At 55.8% G+C, this 18,818-nt stretch overlaps 6 protein-coding genes across 6 annotated transcripts; 3 read left to right on the plus strand and 3 right to left on the minus strand.

Moving 5' to 3' along the window:
- Positions 1–317: 317 nt before the first annotated feature.
- Positions 318–2,536, minus strand: BDY24DRAFT_384362 (cation:proton antiporter). The gene is made up of 6 exons (XM_076639803.1): positions 2,403–2,536; positions 2,234–2,295; positions 2,037–2,148; positions 1,596–1,962; positions 1,044–1,505; positions 318–935 (listed from the first exon to the last, which is right to left on the minus strand). The coding sequence occupies exons 1-6, from the start codon at positions 2,464–2,466 to the stop codon at positions 341–343; spliced, it is 1,662 nt and encodes a 553-aa protein (XP_076497892.1). The 5' UTR covers positions 2,467–2,536; the 3' UTR covers positions 318–340.
- A 100-nt stretch (positions 2,537–2,636) lies between these two features.
- Positions 2,637–5,119, plus strand: BDY24DRAFT_413945 (uncharacterized protein; the record flags this gene model as incomplete). The annotated part of the gene is made up of 5 exons (XM_076643244.1): positions 2,637–2,678; positions 2,797–3,182; positions 3,260–3,450; positions 3,586–4,810; positions 5,080–5,119. 5 exons carry the CDS (start codon positions 2,637–2,639, stop codon positions 5,117–5,119), a joined length of 1,884 nt encoding a protein of 627 aa, XP_076497893.1.
- A 172-nt stretch (positions 5,120–5,291) lies between these two features.
- Positions 5,292–8,040, minus strand: BDY24DRAFT_413946 (uncharacterized protein; the record flags this gene model as incomplete). The annotated part of the gene is made up of 16 exons (XM_076643245.1): positions 5,292–5,452; positions 5,532–5,674; positions 5,744–5,842; positions 5,909–6,107; positions 6,171–6,228; positions 6,301–6,375; positions 6,447–6,530; positions 6,625–6,683; positions 6,783–6,837; positions 6,975–6,992; positions 7,144–7,323; positions 7,398–7,431; positions 7,497–7,511; positions 7,615–7,684; positions 7,785–7,953; positions 8,023–8,040. 16 exons carry the CDS (start codon positions 8,038–8,040, stop codon positions 5,292–5,294), a joined length of 1,437 nt encoding a protein of 478 aa, XP_076497894.1.
- A 437-nt stretch (positions 8,041–8,477) lies between these two features.
- On the plus strand, positions 8,478–10,734 carry ATP3 (F1F0 ATP synthase subunit gamma). Its single transcript, XM_076639804.1, has 9 exons — positions 8,478–8,631; positions 8,744–8,780; positions 9,097–9,181; positions 9,352–9,656; positions 9,789–9,879; positions 10,005–10,150; positions 10,253–10,326; positions 10,430–10,455; positions 10,574–10,734. Exons 1-9 carry the CDS (start codon positions 8,522–8,524, stop codon positions 10,579–10,581), a joined length of 882 nt encoding a protein of 293 aa, XP_076497895.1. The 5' UTR covers positions 8,478–8,521; the 3' UTR covers positions 10,582–10,734.
- Positions 10,735–11,032: 298 nt separating this feature from the next.
- On the plus strand, positions 11,033–13,546 carry BDY24DRAFT_384372 (uncharacterized protein). The gene is made up of 6 exons (XM_076639805.1): positions 11,033–11,418; positions 11,494–11,655; positions 11,749–12,267; positions 12,369–12,469; positions 12,566–12,646; positions 12,769–13,546. Exons 1-6 carry the CDS (start codon positions 11,116–11,118, stop codon positions 13,406–13,408), a joined length of 1,806 nt encoding a protein of 601 aa, XP_076497896.1. The 5' UTR covers positions 11,033–11,115; the 3' UTR covers positions 13,409–13,546.
- Positions 13,547–15,098: 1,552 nt separating this feature from the next.
- On the minus strand, positions 15,099–17,866 carry BDY24DRAFT_384375 (Zn(II)2Cys6 transcription factor domain-containing protein). The gene is made up of 5 exons (XM_076639806.1): positions 17,007–17,866; positions 16,847–16,871; positions 16,724–16,729; positions 15,917–16,618; positions 15,099–15,806 (listed from the first exon to the last, which is right to left on the minus strand). Exons 1-5 carry the CDS (start codon positions 17,559–17,561, stop codon positions 15,376–15,378), a joined length of 1,719 nt encoding a protein of 572 aa, XP_076497897.1. The 5' UTR covers positions 17,562–17,866; the 3' UTR covers positions 15,099–15,375.
- Between the last annotated feature and the right edge of the window lie 952 nt (positions 17,867–18,818).

Consider the following 18,818-nt stretch of genomic DNA (forward strand, 5'->3'; position numbering starts at 1 on the left):
CTCTTTTTCGAGGAGTCAGGGCTCTTTCAGGAGCTGACCAACCTCGTAAAGAAAAAGGTTGCAGACCGCTTTGCTCGTGTAAGCAAGCCGAAGAGCCGAAAGGAGAAGCATGGGACGAGAGAGAGGCTTTGAAGGAGACCGCAAAGAGAGCCGCGGTGCTTTCGACCCTCTCGGTCCTCTCCTACAGATTATTACGAGAACGAATAAGATCTAAAGTCTGACAGTGCGAACCGGACAACTACTAGCAACGAAACGAACTAACTGAAAATTCTCCGACATCAAATCTAGTCGAGTCTAACGAGACAAAACGAAACGACGCGTCGAGTACAACCACCCTCCCTCACACCCACCTCCCTCTCACCACCCCATCAACTCCCAGCCTCTTCACCAGCAGCCCAACCGAGATCGGTCCTACGACAGTACACAACACAATCGCCCACGTCGTCACCAGGAACGCGTCGCTCCCCAGCAGTCCAGCTTCCGAGTGGGCGAGTTGCGAGATGAGCAGACCGATCTCTCCTCTTGCGACGAGAGCGAATCCGAGGAACAGAGCCGGAGGGATGTGCGAGTAGTTGGGCGAAGGTGGGAGGGAAGGAGGGACGGGTTGGTGTGACGAGGCCGTGGAGTTGGGTTGCTCTTGTTGAGGAGGAGGTGAAGGAGTCGACGATCCGCTGTTGACGTTGTTGGGCGAAGGAGATCGACTACCAGCTACCTCCTCCTCGTTGCTCTGATTGATGTCGACCTTGGAGGAATCCTCGGGAGTGGGAGGCTCGATGTTGCCATCCTGCATCTCGACTCCTCGTTCGGCGATGAGGACCTGCGTTCGTTCTTCGGTTCGACGAGCTTGAAGGTCCTCTCCCCATCCCCAGAGGACGATCCAGATCCCGCAGATGACTTTGGCGAAGACCATAAGAAGAGAGTAGACGAGGCCTTGCCTGTTTTCGAGAGAAAAGGAAAGGAGGGAGAGTGTGAGGTGGAGAGGAGACGAGACGCGACGAAAAAAAAAGGAAACAGAGAAGCGAAGAGAAGGAAACAAAACGAACCAGATGATCTTCCCCGTCCAAAGACTAAGGAAAGGAATGGCCGTTCCAATCGAAGCGAAGAAGACGGGCGAAAGGACGTAGGTTTGAATGGGAACGACGTACTCCTCGAACGCTCTCTTCATCGATCCGTCCTCTCCGTCCAGCGCGGCGACGATCAACCCTGAGACGTAGGCTCCTAGAAGCATCGACGATCCGATCACGTAAGCGATGGCGAGGCAACCGGAAAAGATTCCAACGACGAGGAAGAGGGAGAGGTGCTGGCCGTGGATGTGATGTCGCAGACGGTGAGGTGGGAAGATTCGGTGGAAAAGAGGGGAAAGGATGTAGGTGATGATGAGAGGGGTAAGGGCTGAGAAGAGAAGGGAGGTGACGAGAGGTCTGGCGATGGACCAGGGAGGGATGTCGGAGGAGTTGGAGGTGGATCCGAGGGTGCTGATTACGGAAGATAGAACGAAGCCGATACTGTGAGAGGAAGAAGAAGATCGAAGTTGAGAGACGATCAGTGGCGGAGTGAGACGAAGATGTCAAAAGTCAACTGCCAGGCAGACTCACACGTCGTCGAAAACAGCAGCTCCAGCGAGAATCGTTCCGAGACGCGTCTTCTCCAGCCCTCCCGCCTCAGCAACGTCCCCTTTCCCAGCAGCTTCTCCTTCACCAGACTGCTCTTCCCCTTCACCCTCACCCTCTCCATCCTTCTTCGGTGTACTACTCCCTCCCACAGCCTTGAGGACGACGAAGGTGGTTCCCAAGGACGTGCTCGACAGACTCGACCCCGCCGCGAATGCTTCGAGAGGACCGAACTTTGCGATTGGCATGAGGAGGAAGGAAAGACCGATAGGAACGAAGATTCCGGTGAGAGCGACGAGAGTGGCGATGGGGAGAGAGCGGAGAAGGGTTTTGAGGGGAGTGGACAGGCCGCCTGGGAGAAGAGGGAGAGGAGGGGGAGTCAAGAGGAGGAGAAGGAGCCAGGGAGGGTTTTGAAGGAGCTCTCACCTTCAAAGACAATGATCAAAAGTCCTACGTATCCTAGGGATAAGAAAGTCTGCTCCCATAGTGGATCAAGAATCCCGGCAACGGGAGTTCCGAAGATGATTCCTACAGCTATCTGGAAGGAAAAGAAAGAGGAGGAGGGAGGAGAGGTGAGCTCGCACGTTGAGCTCGCTTCAACTGAAGAGAAGAGCTTCACTCACCTCTCCGAGGAGTCCAGCGAAGAGCAACTTGTCGGCGATCCATCTAGCGACGTTGGCGAGGTCTGGTGAAGAGGAAGAGAAGGAGAAGTCAGCCGTGAATGAGGTGGAGAGCGCGAGGGAAGGAGAGGAAGAGGGAAACGAGAGAGGGAGGGAGGGCTGGGAGACTGACAGAGGAAGGATGAGAGAACGAGGACTTGAGTCAAATTTGGCTCGTGGTAGGTAACATACGACATGAAAACAGAAATGAGAAGAAGCGTTTATTCGTTCAACATGAGAAGATGGTGGTTCAGGGGAGGAAGGAGGGAGACGGAGGGTTCGAAGCGAGCTCAAGAGGAAGGGAGGGTCGAGAGCGAGTCGTTTGGTTTCAGACTTCTTCCAGCTCCCAACGACGACAACAACCGGGATGGGATTCTTCTCATCCAGCAAGGGAGGATCAACCCAAGTAGTACATCACGAAGAAGGAAATCATACAAAATCAAGATGGGTAAGTCCTCCGCTCGTCGTCGAGCTCATCAGGTCGAAGCTCACTCCTCCTCTCCCTCCCTCCCTCCTTCCTTCTCTAGTTCTCGTCAAAGCCCAAGCACGCTACTCCTCCTCCTTCTTTTCTTACCAAACCATCACCTCCACCTCCTCAATCTTACTATCCTCACCCCACGCTCTCTCTTAAACCAGCTTCCACTCCCATTCACTCCTCTCACCAAACTCGTCCCTCCGCACCTCTCGTTCCATCCTTTCCTCTTCCTCCTCCATCATCAGCTCGCTCAAATCACCAACATCCTCCTCCCTCTCTTCTCTCTCACCCCTTCACGCCCAAAAAACCACTTTCGTTGTTCTCGGATCGGGAATCAGCTCATCAAGGAAGCGCTTTCGCCTCTGGATCAAAGGGAGCAGACGATCAGAGAAGTACAACCAGCAGGACGAGAGGCAAAGCAAAGGAGGATGTAACAACGTGAGCAGACTTTTCGACTTCCCTACAGCTTGATCTGAAGCTGATTGGATTCCTTGTCGTCTCGTGGCTTCATCCAGTTCGACGCTCGCCAGTCGACTCAACGAGCTCGCTCTCGCCAACGCAGATGGGCTGCTAGGGGACGACGAGTACAGGGTTCTTCGTCAGACTATGTTCGAGCAGGTAGCGAACGTTCAGAGTGCTCCGACGGAGAGCAGGTATGGACAGGTGCCACGCGTAGAGGCTCAGGACGAGCGGATGGGAGACCGAGGTGAGCTCTTTGTTTTTCTTCGTCGCGTCGCTTCTCCGTCGGTCCCACCCCTCCCAACGGTGCAGGAGGCTTCAATGTATCTGTTTGCTCCGCCTCTAACCTCGCATCTATCCCTACTCTTCGACCCTCCATCAGACAACTCCCGAACTCCCACCCCTCGGAACAACAACGGCCATGCCACCACCTCTCGACCCTCCTCAACCCACTCCTCCTCTTCGTCACGTTCCAAAGTATCAACCCTAGGATCCTTATTCCGCAAGAACCCTTCCCACCACAACCTCCACGACAGTCAATCCCGTTCCTCCTCCTCTCGACGCGAATCCTCCTCCCTCTTCTCGTCCACTTCCTCCTCAGCTCCGGGTCGAGGAAACATATCCAACTACTCCCTCCTCCAGGTCCCGGGCGGGGGAAGCAATCGAGATAGTCGGTTCGGAAGCACCAGCACGGTCAACCCCTCGATCAAGTCAGGTCGGACGTCGAGGACAGCTCTGACGGACGCGACGTTCGAAGGGAGCCGACCGAGCTCGCTCTTTTCTACGACGTCGACGAGAGCTCTGACTTCAGCTCCACCATCAGCTTTCCATCTCCGAGCTCTACACTCTACTTCGTCGGACGCAGGAGGAGGAGGAGAGGCGTTGCCAGGAGCAGAAGCTACCCCGGCGGAAGTTCGAGCTGAGATCGCCTCGGTGGAAGCTGAGGGACGGAGGTTGGTCGCTACGTTCGATGGGCTGGAGGAGGCTGCTTTCAGGGACGCAGAGGAAGGCTTCGGGTCTGGGGATCCCTTCGACGGAGGTCGAGGAGGAGGAGGAGGAGGAGGAGGAGACGACTGGACGGTCGTTTCGAATCCTTTACCGCTCTCCCTCCATCACTCCAAACCACTCAAACCAGCTCTCAAGAACCCCGCTTCTACGTCCTCGTCTGGCCGACGGACTTCGATAGCATCTTCGTTCTCAACACCTTCCCACTCCCATTCAAGCTCGATAGCTTCGCCTTCGTCTTTCCTCCTCAATTCCTCCACCACTACCTCTTCCTCAGCCTCCTCCCCACCCTCGACCCTCTCTCGGAAACTCTCCAAAATCAACTCTTCCACCTCCACTCCCATCTCCTCCAGCAACATCAACCCCTCCCTCCTCAGTCGCTCCACCTCCTCCGCAACGAACCGAGGACGCGTCTCGGTCGATCGAACTCTCCCGCCATCCTCCGTTCATCGTTCAGCAGACGACCCGGAAGCGGCAGCGCTGGAGGCGACGGTGATGGATCTGAGGAGGCGGAAGAAGGATACGGAGGAGAGGTATCAGAGGAGGCTGGAGTTTTTGAAAGGGAAGCTGAGAGCGGCGGAGTTGAAGGAGAGGGCGATGAGGTAGAGAGGACGCTGGGCTGGATCTCCTGCAGTGTTGAGTTGCTTTGTTCCTTCATGTTTTCTTGGGTTTTGCTGCTTTCTTGGATTCGCTCATTTCGTTTCGTTTCGTGCTTCGGTTTCACCTTCGTTTGTTTCTCGCTTCGTTCGCTTCTTTCTCTCTGCTTTACGCTTTCCTCTCTCTGTTTTCATTGGTTCTCTTCGCTACATTATTTACCGTAAAACTGTTATTCGTCCCTACGTTATGTTCAAACCCGCACGATCGCTCTCAGCACCAACGGAGAACGACCGAACCTCGACGCGTCGCTCTAAACCAACTCCCACCCTCCCTCCTCGGGACCAGTCTTCTTTGCCCCTTCCCCCGTAACTCTCTTCAGCCTTCGACCGTCCCACTCTCTTCCCCAGTCACCTCCATTCGAGCTGACCGACCCTCGTCGCTGTCCCTTCTCGAGCTCTGAAGGTCGAGAACCGCTCCGCCTCACAGTCACTGGATCCTGAGTCGACTTGGTTGGGGAGTCGAACGAACTCGATGCTTGGGAGTGGCCTTGGGTCGAGGAGGATCGGGTTGGACGAGTCCGTTCTGGTTCGTTCGAACGGGAGGAGGAGCGGGAGGGACGTAGGGTTTCGTTGGAGGGAGATGTGGATCTTGATTGTGGTTGGGAGGAGGGGAATGAAGAACGAGAGTTGAGGTGGAGACGTGTTGGTGCAGTGGGGGGAGCTGAACACTGAGCGAACGCGCTAGGAGGAGCAGCTCGAGTGGGCCTGCTTGGGGTTGAGGGAGCGGGAAGCGGGATTGCTGGTGAGGAGGAAGAAGATCGAGGGATAGGACCGGAGGAGGACATCCGACGTGTGTTGAGAGCTGAGGGTCTGGAAGGAGAGGGGGAGAGGGACGGTGAAGGCAGAGGGGAGGAAGAAAGGGCGAGGGAGGACATGGACCGGGAGATGGCGGTGGCGGGAGTTGAGCGTTGAGGAGGAGTGGAGTATCTTGGAGGTGGAGGGACTGTTGAAGGGTCGAGGAGGGTTTGAAAGGCGACTCTGTTGGAGGTGAGAGCATCAGTGAGCGGCGACGAAGCCAAGGGAGGAGGAGAAAGCCGACCTCACAGTGCATAAAACGCGTCGTTCCCTGTGTTCCCGAACTCGCTGAATACAGGGACCTTGAGCATCGAGAGAGTCTGCTGAAGGGAAAGCCGATCTCGAGAGTCCCGACCTGAAGAGGAGGAGGAGCTGCTCTGATGGCGAGGGAGAGAGCGGTAGATGTTTCGCTCGAGTGTGGCAACGTCGATGATGAGGACGTTGGAGGCTGCGAAGAAGGGAAAACGAGTCAGTACTCGTCGGTGAGCGGACAATCGAGGCATAAACTCACGAAGAACCAGCGACCTTCGAAGCTCGTGGAATCGGAAGAGAGTCTCCTCGATGTTGTGCTGCCGACGCGAACAGAACAAGACATCGTCAGCTCCTGTAGAGAAAGCACAGAGCAGAGCATCGACACTCACGCCAACGAGAACCAGCGAGTTCGGCTCTCTATCTGAATCAGGACCGGCCAAAGAAGCGACGATGGAAGAGATGTACTGCAGAAAAAGAAGAGAAAGCGTTCGTCAGATCGATCCTGCTCCGAAGACTTGTAGAAGGGCGAGCTTACCTTTACAAGGCCATCTCCATCTGAGACGTACGATGTTCCGAGAGCATACGCATCGGATTTGTTGGGTCGAGTGGAGTTCATGGACTGGGAGAAGGAAAGAGAGCAGAGTCAGCTGAACTGTCAACGCGTCGAGGCTCGAGAACAGGCGTGCAAAAGAGGCGACCGGGATTAGGCTCACAGTAGTACTATAAGGAGCCACGATCAGATGCGATCGGCGGTAGTTCGTCTCGGGAACGGCTGACGAGAAGACGGGAGAAGATCGAGAAGAATGAGACGCGTCGGCCAGTTATCTTGTTCTCGTCCAAGGCAACAGAAGAGAGCCGAGAGGAGACTCACGAAGCCATCTCCCAGCGTTATCCAACTGAGCGCACCGCATGCTAGCTGTTCCGACCTGATAAGAATCAAAAACGAAGAGAGGGAAGAGAAGAGACATCGTTCAACTATCGGAGACGCGAATAGAGGACGCGTGGATCGAACTGACCTCGAGTAGGATAGTCGGATTCTTTTCCCACCAGTCGAAGTTAACACAGAGCTACTTCCCATGAACTAGTCAAAAGTTAAAGGAGATCAGCTCGACTCCAAACTTCCTCTCCCTCCGACGCGTCCTCCTCTCTTCCTCTCGCCTCTCCTCCTTCTGGCGTTGGAGTGTTCCACAGCCCTCGCTCTTCTCGAGTGACTGAATATCGTCAAGACTCACAAAGTTACTCTTCCGTCCCTCCCAGATCTTCCTAATGCTCCTCTCGTCCCCTCGTCTCAACCTGTCCTTCAGCGCCTCGAGCTCGACGACAGGAAGCGTAGCGTGAAGTTTCTTGTACTCGGAGTAGGCAGAGATGTTCCGCAGAGGAGCTATGAAGTGAGCAGAGGGGACGATGGGGAACTGCGGAGGATAGAGAAGCAAGAGTGAGCTGGAGAGCGACGCGACGAGAGGCGACGAAGAGCGAGGGAACGGACGACGTTGGGGAGTTTGGGTAGGGATTCGTTGAATCTGAGAGACGAGGGAAGGCGAGATCAGACCAAGAAGTAGTGGAAGAATCGGGAGAAGATACTGACTTGATCTTGACCATCCTGCTCGGAAGGGAACGAGAACCATGAGGGGGACACGACGGTCGGTGAGCTTTCATCGACGCAGGATCTCGAGCAAGCCAGTAGGAGAAGGAATCAAACTCACTTCGCAAACGCTCCGACACTCTTCTCTTTGATCACGATATGAGCTTTCCCCGTCCTCCCGTCTACGACGACTGTGATTCAACCCAGACGAAGAGCAAAGAAAGCTCGAACGAAGGTGAGCTCAACACTTTCCTCCCTCCTCTGTGTTTCTTCTCTCTCTCTCAAACTCACCCATGGTCGCCCACCCAAAGCTCAAGAACGAGTCAAACGATGTGAAAAGCGGTCCCCAGGTCCTCTCGAACCAAGGAACTTCCTTCTTTTCGTAGTGGACGATGAAGGAAGAGAAACAGTTGTGCAGGTCGAGTTCGAATCCCTCCGAGGAGGAGGTTTGGAAAGGACTCTGTGACAGGACAGGGAAGGAAGGGTTAGCGTCGGAGAACCGGAGGGAAGAGAGGGATCGTTGACATACTGATGAGATGCTGGCCATGAGAAGGGAGGTCGTGGTGGTTGGGGGAAAAGTCAGAGACGGGAGGAGAAGAAAGGAGGTGAGAGAGGAGGTTCGCTCCTGTCGAGTTGTTTCAACGACAACGGCGGCGACGATCGCAGTAGGTTTTTGTGTACAGTGGAAAGTTCATCGATATGGACCTCTTGAGTGGAAAGGTAAGACCTGAAGGTATGGAGAAAGAAGCTGAAGCGAGCGAGAACAGGACAGGGTCGAAGTCAGCCCTCGTTCTCCTCTCCCCTCGTCTTCAAAACAGAAAATCGGAAAACTCACAGTAAGAAACAACTCTACGATCTCGATTCTGCTCTGTCCGAAATCTGAGTTCGTGATGGTCGAAGATGACCTCCCAATTCTGTAGAATACTGTCCCTTCGAAAACGAAGTCCTCCAGTTCATCTCTCCTCCTCCCTCTCTCTCCGTTCTTCAAACCACGACTCTCCCTCCCCTTCTCTCCCTCCCTTTCCGTTATGTCTTTCTCTACGCGAACTCTTCGCCCTGTCGCCAGGTCGTTGGCCCAGGCTGGATCTGCCCCTGTGCAGGTCAGGAACATGGCTACCCTTCGAGAGATTGAGATGAGGTCAGTTCGCTTTTCCTTCCTCCTCCTCCTCCCGACCCTTCCTCTCGCCCTCTCCCCTCTCGAGCTCTCATGCTGACTCCCTTTCCCATTTCTGCGATGCTCTGCTATACAGGTTGAAGTCTGTCCGAAACATTGAGAAGATCACCAACGTGAGTCTAGCTTCCAAGGGGAGACGAGGAGGGAGAGGAAGGAGAGGTCGACCGGATTGGAGGAGGAAAGGTCGGGGAGAGCAGCGAACGAGCCGATTCGAGCTCGAACCCTTGGGTAGGAGTCGATGCTACACCTCAGAGAATAGGGCTGCACCTCTACTAGAGATGCTCCAGGTGTATATCCTCCGGTCTTGCTGGGATAAAGGTCGTTGAAGGCGGACGTACTCGGAGCGTCGTCCGAATCAGCTTCCCCCATCAGTCAATCTCCTCTCGACACCTCGCTGATGCCCTTCCTTCTTTCTTTCACGATCTCCAGTCCATGAAGGTTATCGCCTCTACTCGTCTCGCTAAGGCTCAGCGAGCTATGCAGACCGCTAAGCAGTACGGTGCCGCCAACACTGGTTCGTCCTCCTCTCCTTCTCCTTCTCCTTCCTCGACCTCACCTTTGCTTATCCTTCTTCTCCTTCCTTCCCAACCTCTCTATCGTCTCACCAACCCTCTCCACTACCACCTCGTCACTCTCCCCATCCCAACTCCTCACCAACCTTCCTCCTCCTTCCAACCCATCCAGAGCTCTTCAAGAACTCCGAGGCCAAGTCCGCTGGAGGAAAGACCCTCATCGTCGCCATCACCTCCGACTCTGGTCTCTGTGGAGGTATCCACTCGTCCATCTCCAAGGCCACCAAGGCTGCCGTCAAGGCCGACCCTGAGATCAAGCTCGCCGTCATCGGAGAGCGAGCAAAGGCTCAGATCTCTCGAGCCGTCCCCGACTCGATGGAGCTGTCGTTCTCGGCCATTGGAAAGGATATCCCTTCGTTCGCTGCTGCCTCCCAGGTCGCCGATGAGATCCTGAGCTCGGGTGTTGAGTTCGATGAGGTGAGTAGGCTTTCGAGGTAGGGGTGGGGATGTTGGGTGAAGGGGAAGGGAAGGAAGGAGGAGAGCTCACACGAACGTTGAAGCTGACTTTCTCCCTCTCTCCCTCGCCGTGCTGGTACCCGATCAATCCAGATTCACATTGTCTACAACAAGTTCGTTTCCGCTATCGCCTACGAGGCCACCACCACCGTTCTCTTCTCCGAAAAGGCTCTCCGGGAGGGAGGTACGTTCTCCTTCCTTCCCTTCCTCCGCTCGGCCTTCTGGCCTTCCTCTCATCCCCTCTCAACATCCCTCGACCTTTGTTTCTGACTTTCCACTTCTTCGACTATGCTACCTCGTCTCCTATAGCCGGATTCACCAAGTACGAGATGGAGGAGGACGTCACCAAGGACCTCGTCGAGTTCGCCCTTGCCAACGCCATCTTTGCCGCTCTCGTCGAGGGACACGCTGCTGAGATTTCCGCTCGACGAACTGCTATGGAGAACGCTTCGAAGGTGCGTGCCTCTTCGGGCTTTGGGTCGGGGAAAGGAGAGGAGAGAGGAGGAAGGACGAGAGACTGACGTTCGGACGCGTTCTTTTTGGGTTCGGTCAATTAGAACGCTAGGGAGATGATGGGAACTTTGCAGATGAAGTACAACAGAGGACGACAAGCGGTTATTACCAACGAGCTGTGCGTACTTCGGCTCTTCTTTCGTCGCTTTCACGCGGTCGACGTCTCTGCCCTCTCTCGACGGCTGACCGACCTCTCCTTTTGCTACCTCGTCCTCCTATAGTATTGACATCATCACTGGAGCCAGCGGTAGGATTCCTTTTTCGCGAAAAACGGGCTGGGAAGGATTTCTGAGGGTCTTAGAGCGTCTGAGAAGAGAACCAGTCAAGCTGACCTTTCCCCTTCCCCTTTGCTTCCCTTCCTCCAGCCCTTTAAGGATCCGAACCATCGGAATACTCGGAGGACCTCGGAATATGTACATACACTGTTTGGGAACGTGGAGCGGGCTCAGTCGGGTTGGGGACGAGGAGAGACGGGCGATGGGAAGCGGGAACACGCGCGTCGCCGATTTTATTTCACTTTTGATTACTTCCTCAGTCGAGTCGAGTCAGCCGTTTCGAAAGTCTCAGGCTAGCGTTCACGACGGATAGGAAAGATGCGCACTCTCGGTAACCTCCATCTGGGACGAGCAGCGTCTAGACGTCTGAACGAAGACGATCGCTCGCTCGTCGCTCGTCCTCCTCTTCTCTACCAGAGCTCTTCTGCCTTCTTCTAAGAAAAGATACGGACCAACTCTCCGCCATTCAGATACTCTTCGACGACCTTATAACCAAAAAAAGAATATCTCATCTCGGACCATTTTTCCTTGATCCGCAGGCGGAGGGATTTCGAGCTCACCTTCTCCTCCTTCCTTCCCCTCCTCTCTCTCTCCCTCAACCCTCTCCCTCTCCTCCCTCTTTCTCCCTCCAGATGTCCTCTCCTTCCCTCCTCCCGCACCTCTCCTCGCACTCCCTCGCTCCAGCTTCGCACGCTCTCTCCGTTCTCCCTCAAACGGTTTCCTTGCTCTCGTTGCACTCTCCCTTCTCCTCCTCCCCTCTCTCCCCTCCTCAGATCGCCTTCGTCAAGACCGTGGACGCTTACGTTCTCGGCAAGGACGTCGAAGGCCGACTCGTCGGATGGACCTTGGCTCAGATGATTGTTGAGCAAGGAGGAGCGGAGGTGTTGGAGACGTGGGGGAGGAGTTGGGTCGTTGGGTTGATGCCTCTCGTCGGAGTGAGTGAGCTTCCGTTCTTCTTCGTTTGTTAAGACTAGGACTGACCTTCTTGATCTTGGTTGTGATGTGGTTAGAAAACCCTCGCTTCCCCTCTTCAAGCACCTTTGATCAACTTGCTGTCTACCATCTTCCTCACCTCGCCTTGTCTCCCTCCGTTCCATCGAGAGACGACCGTTCCGTACCTCCAAAAGTTCGCTTTGGGTCTCGTCGCTTGGGCTGGAAGAGGGGAGTCTCTCGTTAGTAACAACCTCTAACGCCTATCGCATTTCATTATCTCCCCAAACTAACGTTTTCTTCTCTTCCTTCTCTACTGTTTCGTTCGTTACCAGCCCACCATCCTCCCCCTCCTCTCTTCCCTCCTCGTCCTTCACCCTCCTTCCCTCCGACCGCTCCAACCCACCCTCCTCTCTCTCGCTCTCACCAACCTCCTCATCCCAGCTCACCATTCCGCCTCCGCCAAGATCTACTCGGTCCTGCATCTCCTCCCAGGAAAAACCGCTTCCCCTCAAGCCTACCTCTCGGACCTCAACGCTGCCCTCTCCTCCGCGAGCGACGCCGTTTCGAGCGTCGTTTCCAAAGTGTTCGAGGAAGAAGGAGCGATCGATGGAGCTGTGGAGGAAGGTGCGAAGGGAGGGATCAAGTTCAAAGGGTGGGAGGGGAAGGAGGGCGAGTTGAAGAGGGATAGGGATGGGTTGAGGAGGATGAGTAGGGGAGTCGAGAGGTTGAGAGGGTTGGTCGGTGTCGTGGTCGCGATGTTGAGAGTTAAGACAGAGAGGCCCGTGCCCGTGCCGATTGGGAGCGTGTTGGCTCTTGGGTTGAGGTTGTTCAGGTTGACGGGCGATGGACAGGTGAGCTTTCTGAAGGGAACGCGTTCGCTTTTTGGAGTTTTTTGGAGTCGAACGCTGACTCTCGTTTTTTTCGTTTTCATTTTCGTTTTGCGCTCTGGTAGACCGTCGATCACGTCGATCCGACTGAGCTGGCTCTCGCTCAGACTCTGTTGCCTGAGATGTACATGCTCGGATGTGCGATCGTTGGACAGCTTGTTCTTTGGTGAGTGCGAACGACGCGTCTCTCTCTCTTTCGCTCCTCTCCTTTCTTCGTTCGACTCGACCTGACTTCTTTTCGTTTGGTTCTTGTCCTTCGCAGCGTCAAGCAGAACCTCCTTCCTCACCAAACGCAGATCTCGTCGTACTTGATCTTCCTTCTCGAGCAGTCGACTGGACAGCCGTGCGTTTTTCGTCTTTCCTCTTCCCTTCGCCTTCGCTCTCCGAGCACCGCGCTTTCTTCGAGCTCGCTCTATTCTTCTCATGCTAACCTCACTCTCCTCCTCCCTCCTTTCTTCACCACAGAACCCTCCACCTCACCCTCCTCCGAACGCTCTCCCTCCTCACCTCCCACCTCCCTCCCTCCCCGGCCCCTTCCTCCGCCTCCCTCCTCTCCCGAACCCTCAAACTCACCCTCTCCAACCTCTCTCCCCTCCTCAACGAACGACCCACCTCCTCCTCTTCTTTCACCACTTCCACCACCACCTCCCGCTCGCTCGGAAAAGGAAAGAAGAGATCCGCTACCGGAGCCGACTCGTTGCTCACCCTCGAGTCGACCACTCCTCCTCTCAGCTCGATTCAAATCGCTGTGGTCCTGGCGAGTCTGGACGTGATGGAGGGAGCGATGGAGTGCGTGGCGCTGGGAGCGAGTTTGAGGACGATGGCGGTGAGGGTGCTGGTCGGGTTGCAGTTGGGCTTGCCGTCGAGGAAGGCGGTTGGATCGGGCGCGGGTGGGCTGGAGGAGGTCGGGAGGAAGGTCGAGGGGGTGTTGGTGAAGGGGTTGGTGGGTGGAGGTGGGAGTGGTGGTGGGGGAGGGACGATCGGAGGGGAGGCTGGGTGGGTTGTTGGCGGGTTGATGAAGGGTGGGAAAAAGGTGAGTCTTTGGCTTCGTTCTTCTTTTATTTCTTTCTTTCTCGACGCCTATCGCCCTACCTCCCTTTCGTAGAGCGTCGTCGAACCCACCCCTGCTTCTCCATCCATCCATCCACCTTCCCTTCCCTTCCCGCTCTCTCAAACCACAAAACGCGTCCTGACCCTCTCCCTCTCTCCCTTCCTCCTCCAGTCCACCTCCCCAGCCCTCCTCTCCCTCCTCCTCCACCCCCTCCTCCCCGCCCTCCCTCGTCCCCTCCCCTCCGCGTCCTCCCTCCTCTTCTACCAACCCGAAGGAAAGGACGAACGACTCGCTCGACAGGAACTCGGATTCGACACGGACGCTTCCCTCCTCCTCGCTTCGTCCACGAACGGAGCTGGTGCGACCGAAGCGGAGGAGGAACGAATGGAAGTTGAAGGGGAGATCCTTCCTCCTCCTCCTGCTGCTGCTACTCCCTCCACGGAGGGTGAGAAGTCGGTTCTGGCAGGAGGGATGTTCGACCTCCCTGCTCTCCTCGCTCCCGTCGCTGCTCCCGCTCCTGCTCCTGCTCCTCTCCCCACTGCGGTCGTCGTCCCCGCCGCCGAGGTCGTGGTGGAATCCTCCTCTAGGATGGCCATCGAACCTACTCCCTCCGTCGCCGCTCTCGTCGTCCAAGAATCAGCGGTCGCCTCGTCGTCGTCCTCCCTCGTCGAGTCCGTCAAGTCGACCATCGTCGAAGGAGCCAAGAGCGCTTCGAAGCTCTGGGAGGACGTCGGAAAGCCTGCTGCTGTGGAGGAGGAGGAGGATAGCGATGGGGAGATCCCGGAGATTGATATGGGTGGGGATTCGAGCGAGGAGGAGGACTAGAGGAGAGGAGACGGGAGCGGCGGTTGGGCTCGAGGCGAAGGAAGGAAGTAGTTTGTTTAGATCTTCCGTAGGGCTCAGATATTGGTAGTATGGATATCCCTTGTTGCCCTCGTTTTTGCGAGAGAGAGAAAAGAACGAGAGGGAAGCTGTCCTATAGAAGACCAAAGAAGGGGAAGACGCGTCAAAGAAGCGCGAGCGAAAGCTCGAGACCGCCGCACCCGTCCCTCTTTCGGGGTTCTCTCGTCGTCTTCGAGAGGCAAGATCAAAAGTCGGATTTTAGAGTAGAAGAGACGAAAGCGAAAAACAAAACGAGAAACGAGCGACCGAAACGAGTGATGGGTGAGAGGGAGACGAGAACGCGAACTGAGAGCAAAAAGAAAACGAGAGAGGTGCGAGACTAGGGGTGTGTGGGTGGTTGTTTCTAGGAGGGTAACTTCTAGGAGGTGGTAGGGGGTATATATGTATAGGAGGGAGGAGAGGAGAGAAGGTTCGAGAGCGAGACGATTCGGAAGCGAAGAGAAGGAAAGCTAAAGAGAAAAAGAAGGGGCGGAGATGAAGTTCGAAAGGGAAGTCGGCGCGCCGTTGGGAATGGGAGGATACAAAGAGTGGGGAAACAGAACGAAGAAGAACTAGTAGTAGTAGAGAGAGAGAGTTAAAGGTGTACGAACGAAGGAACGAAAGCTGCTACAGAGGCGAGAACGAGAACGAGAAAAAGAACCGAAGAGAGGGGCGAGGCGAGGGAAGGGGAGGATTGATCGCAGACGATCGTCGTTCCTCAATCACCGAAGCCTTGAAACCCTCCATGAACGGAAGCCTTGGGGGGAAGGGAAAGCGCTTCCTTCAACTCCGCCCTCCCTCTGCCACCGAACACCCACCCAACCCACTCCTTCCGTTTTCCAACGTTCTCCCGTTTTTCCTTTCACGGTCCTCCCTCAACCACGACGCCAACCATCTCTTCCTCCTCCTCCCTTCCTCCTTCCTCGACCCTCTTCTCCACTTCCTCGTCCTCCTCGTCTTCGACCTCCGTCCCAACCTCGGGAGATCCCTCCTGACCTGCGTCGGCACCGAGGGAGGGAGGAGGAGGAGGAGGAAAAGAAAGGGAGGTTTCGTTCTTCCTCGCCTCGACTTCGACGATTCCCATCGGACTCTTGGCTCTGGGACTCCTCTTGTAGACCTCGGGAGTAGGAAGATCTCCTCTAGGACTGGGAGGAGGATCGACCATCCCGTCTTCGACTCTGTGAGTTCGGAAGGGGAGGTGGATGAGGGAGGAAGGAGGTCCTTGTCGACCCGTTCGAGGGACGGGCTGAGGAGGTCGTTCGAGGTTGAAGGATTGAGGAGGATTGAAGAGGGTTGGTTGGTGGTGAGGTGGAGGATGGTGGGAGTGGTGTTGTTGATGAGGTTGGGGAGGAGGAGGGTAGCCGTAGTGCTGAGGAGGAGGAGGACCGGGAGGGTAGGAGGACGAGGGCTGAGGTTGAGGATGATGGTAGGCTCGTTGGGAACCTTCTCGATCGAGGAGAGGATGGTGAGCTGATAGTGGTACTTGTAGAGGGAAGGGAGATCGAGGTCGGTAGACTGGGTAGGCGTCTTCGAAGGAAGAAAAAAAAAAGGGCAGAGCGAGGAAGCGACGGTCAGTCAAGGTTCCCTTAGCTCGCGTCTCGAACTCGAGCTCGACGAAACAGATCACAAACTCACAATGCTGCTGCTGATCTCTCCTCTCGAACTCTTCCTTCTCCTCAGCATGCCAACCTCGAATCCCCATCTCCTCGTGATCATCCATCCCGTCGTTCTCTCGATCCACGACCAGCACTCCTCCGTGGTCGACAAGATCAGACTCGTACACCAATCCCGACTGCCTTCGAATCCCGTAAGGTTGGTGCTGCATCGGGAATCCCGAGGAGGACGACGACGAGGTGGAGGAACGAGAGTGTTGAATCGACGAGGCGTAGGAGGAGTCCTCGGATGGTTTTCGAGACTTTGACGCTTCGTCGGGAGGGTGAACTGTTGTTGGAGAAGAAGACGAATGTTGGAAGGTCAGTCTACATTCTTTCTTACTTCTACTCCTCTCCTTCTTCCGTTCGACTCTCCTCACCCGTCTCGATGAAGAAGGAACGACGAGCAAAAAGAGATACTGACCAAGTCCCACTCCTCCTCCTCCTCTCAATCCAGCTCTTCGACTCAAAGCAGCGCTCGATCCCGACGCGTTCGACTCAAGTACAAGCCCTCCTCGTCCACCCTCGACGAACCCAGCAGCAGCCGTCGTCGTCGTCAACACCGGCCTCGCTACCTCTCCTCCTCCCACCGCCGACGACTTCGCTCCAGCTCTCGCTCTCGAACGAGGCATTCCCTTCTTGGGCTTTCGATCCGAATCCCGACACTCAGCAGCGAACTTGGGTCCTCGTTTGATGCATCGGGCGCACGGTCGTTGCTCGTCGCAGGGCTCTGTAAAAAGGAAGGGAGGGAAACCAAACAAGGAGTTTCGTGAGTCAGGCGGGATTTTTCTCTTCTGCGAGAGGACAGGGCGGAAAGGAACCGAGGAGGACGAACTGTGGACTGGAGAGGGGAGAGGGAAGAGGACAGGGGAGGAGAGAGCGAAGAGGAGAAGTCAGTTTTTCGTGGCGTTTCGTTCTCGTTTTTTGGAGGACGAGAGGGAAGGCACGGAGAACTCACGTTTCTGACACGTGGTGCAGGCGTTCTGTTTTTGTTTTTGTTGTAGCAAGGAAGGAAGCAAAGACTCGGTCAGTTCAAGCTTTCTTTATCCTCGCTCGTTCAAAGGGCGCGGTCAAGAGAAAAGAGGAGAGGAAACGAGAAACGCGACGCTGAGACTAACCTTGACTTGTCTCCTCGTCTTCTGTCCTCCGATCCAGTTGTCATCTCCCTTCCCTCGTCCATCTACACCAGCACCAGCTCCTCCTACTCCTCTCGCTCCCTTCTTCGGCTTCCCACCCATCTTCACAACCTGAGAAGGTCGTCGGATCGGCTCTCCTCCTCCTCCTCCATCGCTTCCTTCTCCAACATAACCCATCCTCCCTCCTCCCTGGACGTACGGCTGCCTTGACCCAACCATCCCACCACCACCAGTAGCGGAATTCATCCAACCGACGGCTCCTCCCTGTTGCTGCTGCTCGAGAGGAGGCGAGGTCTGCCACTGATTTGGCGACGAGTACGGAGCGAGTTCGTCGTCGTGCTCCTCGTAGACGGAGGATCCTCCCGAGTGAGAGTGGTAGGACGCGTAGGGAGACTGAGTGTCGACGTGGGAGGAGGAGGCTGAGTTGGAGTGGCTTTGGGGAGTGGTGAGAGGTCGGGCGAAGGTCGTTGGAGAGATGGTGGGAGGATGGTACGGATTTTCGAGAGGAGAGGGGAGACCGTAGTGATGCGGTTGCATGGGTGGACGACCGAGGAGGTGAGGAAGATGAGTTGGGTGAGGAGTAGGGAGGTTGGAGGTGAGATGGGAAGGAGGAGGACCGTACGAAGATTGGGACCAGCTCGTCGGAGGAGGAGGAGCGTAGTGGGAAGGGTAGGGAGACGACGACGCTGAGGTTGAAGCGGAGGGAGGTTGGTAGTAGGTCTGATGGTGAAGGGAGGAGAGCTGGGAGTGGTGAGGTGGTGGGTGATGAGGGTAGGAGGACGAAGAGGAATCGGCGTAGTAGTAAGGCGAGGCCTCCGAGGACGGTCCGTATCTCTCCTCCTCCTCCTGCTGCTGTTGCTGCTGGTGATCCTGACCCATCTCGTGCTCCTGCTGACTTCTTGGTTCTCCTCTTCTTCCTACTGGTACAGATTCTCCTTCGTTTTCTCCGGTTGGATAGGATCTCCTCTCGACGAAAACTCTAGGACGACCTCCTCCTCCTCCTGCTCCTCCTCCCTCTCTCTCTCCGAGCTCTGTTGAAGGAGGACGACTGGGCTGATAGGCCATCTCTCTGTCCGAGGCGTTCGAGGAAGGGTAGGACATTGTTCGGAGGTGGTTAGGGAAGGGAGGGGAAGGGTGTGATTGGAGAGGAGAAGGATGTTGGAAGTCACCGAATCCTCCTCCCTCGTAGGGAGTACGCTCGACGGACGTCGTCGCTGAAGAGGACAGAGGGGGTGGGAGGTGGTACGACTGAGGTTGTTGATATCGATAGTGAGTGGGATTGGAGGTTGCGGTCGAAGGAGGAGGATGAGATTGATGAAAGAGAGGAGGAGGAGGGCGAGGTTGGAAGACGCCAGAGGAGGAGTACTGGCTTGAAGGTTGATAGGAGGAGGGAACGTGTCCAACTGCGGGGTGCGAGGAGGACGAGGGGTGTCTATAAGACGACGAAGGTTGGTCTCGGTGTTGGTGGTTTGGATGGAAGGTGGGAGGAGGAGGAGGTTGAGCTCGTTCAGAGGGGTGACCGTCGTTTCCTCTTGCTGATGGTTGACGAAGCTCGTGATTCCATGCTCCGTCTCTTTCGTTTCCATATCGGTTCGGAGACAGAGGGGTTGGGAGGTTCCCCTCCTGAGCGCTGTAGTTCCTTCCTTGAGGACGGAGAACGAGGGGCGAAAGAGGAGGGGAGTTGTTCGACCGACCAAGCATGTTCTTCTTCGTCGCCTGTTTCTTTCCTTGATGATGAGGGGAGAGGAGATGGGGCGGAGGAGGAAGGAGGGAGGAGATGAAGAGATGTGTGTC

The sequence above is a fragment of the Mrakia frigida genome, assembly GCF_051309035.1.
Source record: "Mrakia frigida strain ATCC 22029 unplaced genomic scaffold BDY24scaffold_10, whole genome shotgun sequence".
In the NCBI taxonomy this organism is placed as follows: domain Eukaryota; kingdom Fungi; phylum Basidiomycota; class Tremellomycetes; order Cystofilobasidiales; family Mrakiaceae; genus Mrakia; species Mrakia frigida.

Bases quoted from the DNA above. Each gene is read 5' to 3' on its own strand.
- BDY24DRAFT_384362 (XM_076639803.1), bottom strand. From the start codon at position 2,466: ATGTCGTATGTTACCTACCACGAGCCAAATTTGACTCAAGTCCTCGTT. The intron at 2,296-2,402 runs GTCAGTCTCCCA...CCTCTTCACCAG, and splicing joins CGTTCTCTCATCCTTCCTCT to ACCTCGCCAACGTCGCTAGA. The intron at 1,963-2,036 runs GTGAGAGCTCCT...CTCTTCTCCCAG, and splicing joins TTTGATCATTGTCTTTGAAG to GCGGCCTGTCCACTCCCCTC.
- ATP3 (XM_076639804.1), top strand. From the start codon at position 8,522: ATGTCTTTCTCTACGCGAACTCTTCGCCCTGTCGCCAGGTCGTTGGCC. The intron at 8,781-9,096 runs GTGAGTCTAGCT...CACGATCTCCAG, and splicing joins ACATTGAGAAGATCACCAAC to TCCATGAAGGTTATCGCCTC. The intron at 9,880-10,004 runs GTACGTTCTCCT...CGTCTCCTATAG, and splicing joins AAAGGCTCTCCGGGAGGGAG to CCGGATTCACCAAGTACGAG.
- BDY24DRAFT_384372 (XM_076639805.1), top strand. From the start codon at position 11,116: ATGTCCTCTCCTTCCCTCCTCCCGCACCTCTCCTCGCACTCCCTCGCT. The intron at 11,419-11,493 runs GTGAGTGAGCTT...TGATGTGGTTAG, and splicing joins GGTTGATGCCTCTCGTCGGA to AAAACCCTCGCTTCCCCTCT. The intron at 11,656-11,748 runs GTTAGTAACAAC...GTTCGTTACCAG, and splicing joins CTGGAAGAGGGGAGTCTCTC to CCCACCATCCTCCCCCTCCT.
- BDY24DRAFT_384375 (XM_076639806.1), bottom strand. From the start codon at position 17,561: ATGCAACCGCATCACTACGGTCTCCCCTCTCCTCTCGAAAATCCGTAC. The intron at 16,872-17,006 runs GTTAGTCTCAGC...AAACAAAAACAG, and splicing joins AGACGAGGAGACAAGTCAAG to AACGCCTGCACCACGTGTCA. The intron at 15,807-15,916 runs CTGAGGAGAAGG...ACCTTGACTGAC, and splicing joins GGGGATTCGAGGTTGGCATG to CGTCGCTTCCTCGCTCTGCC.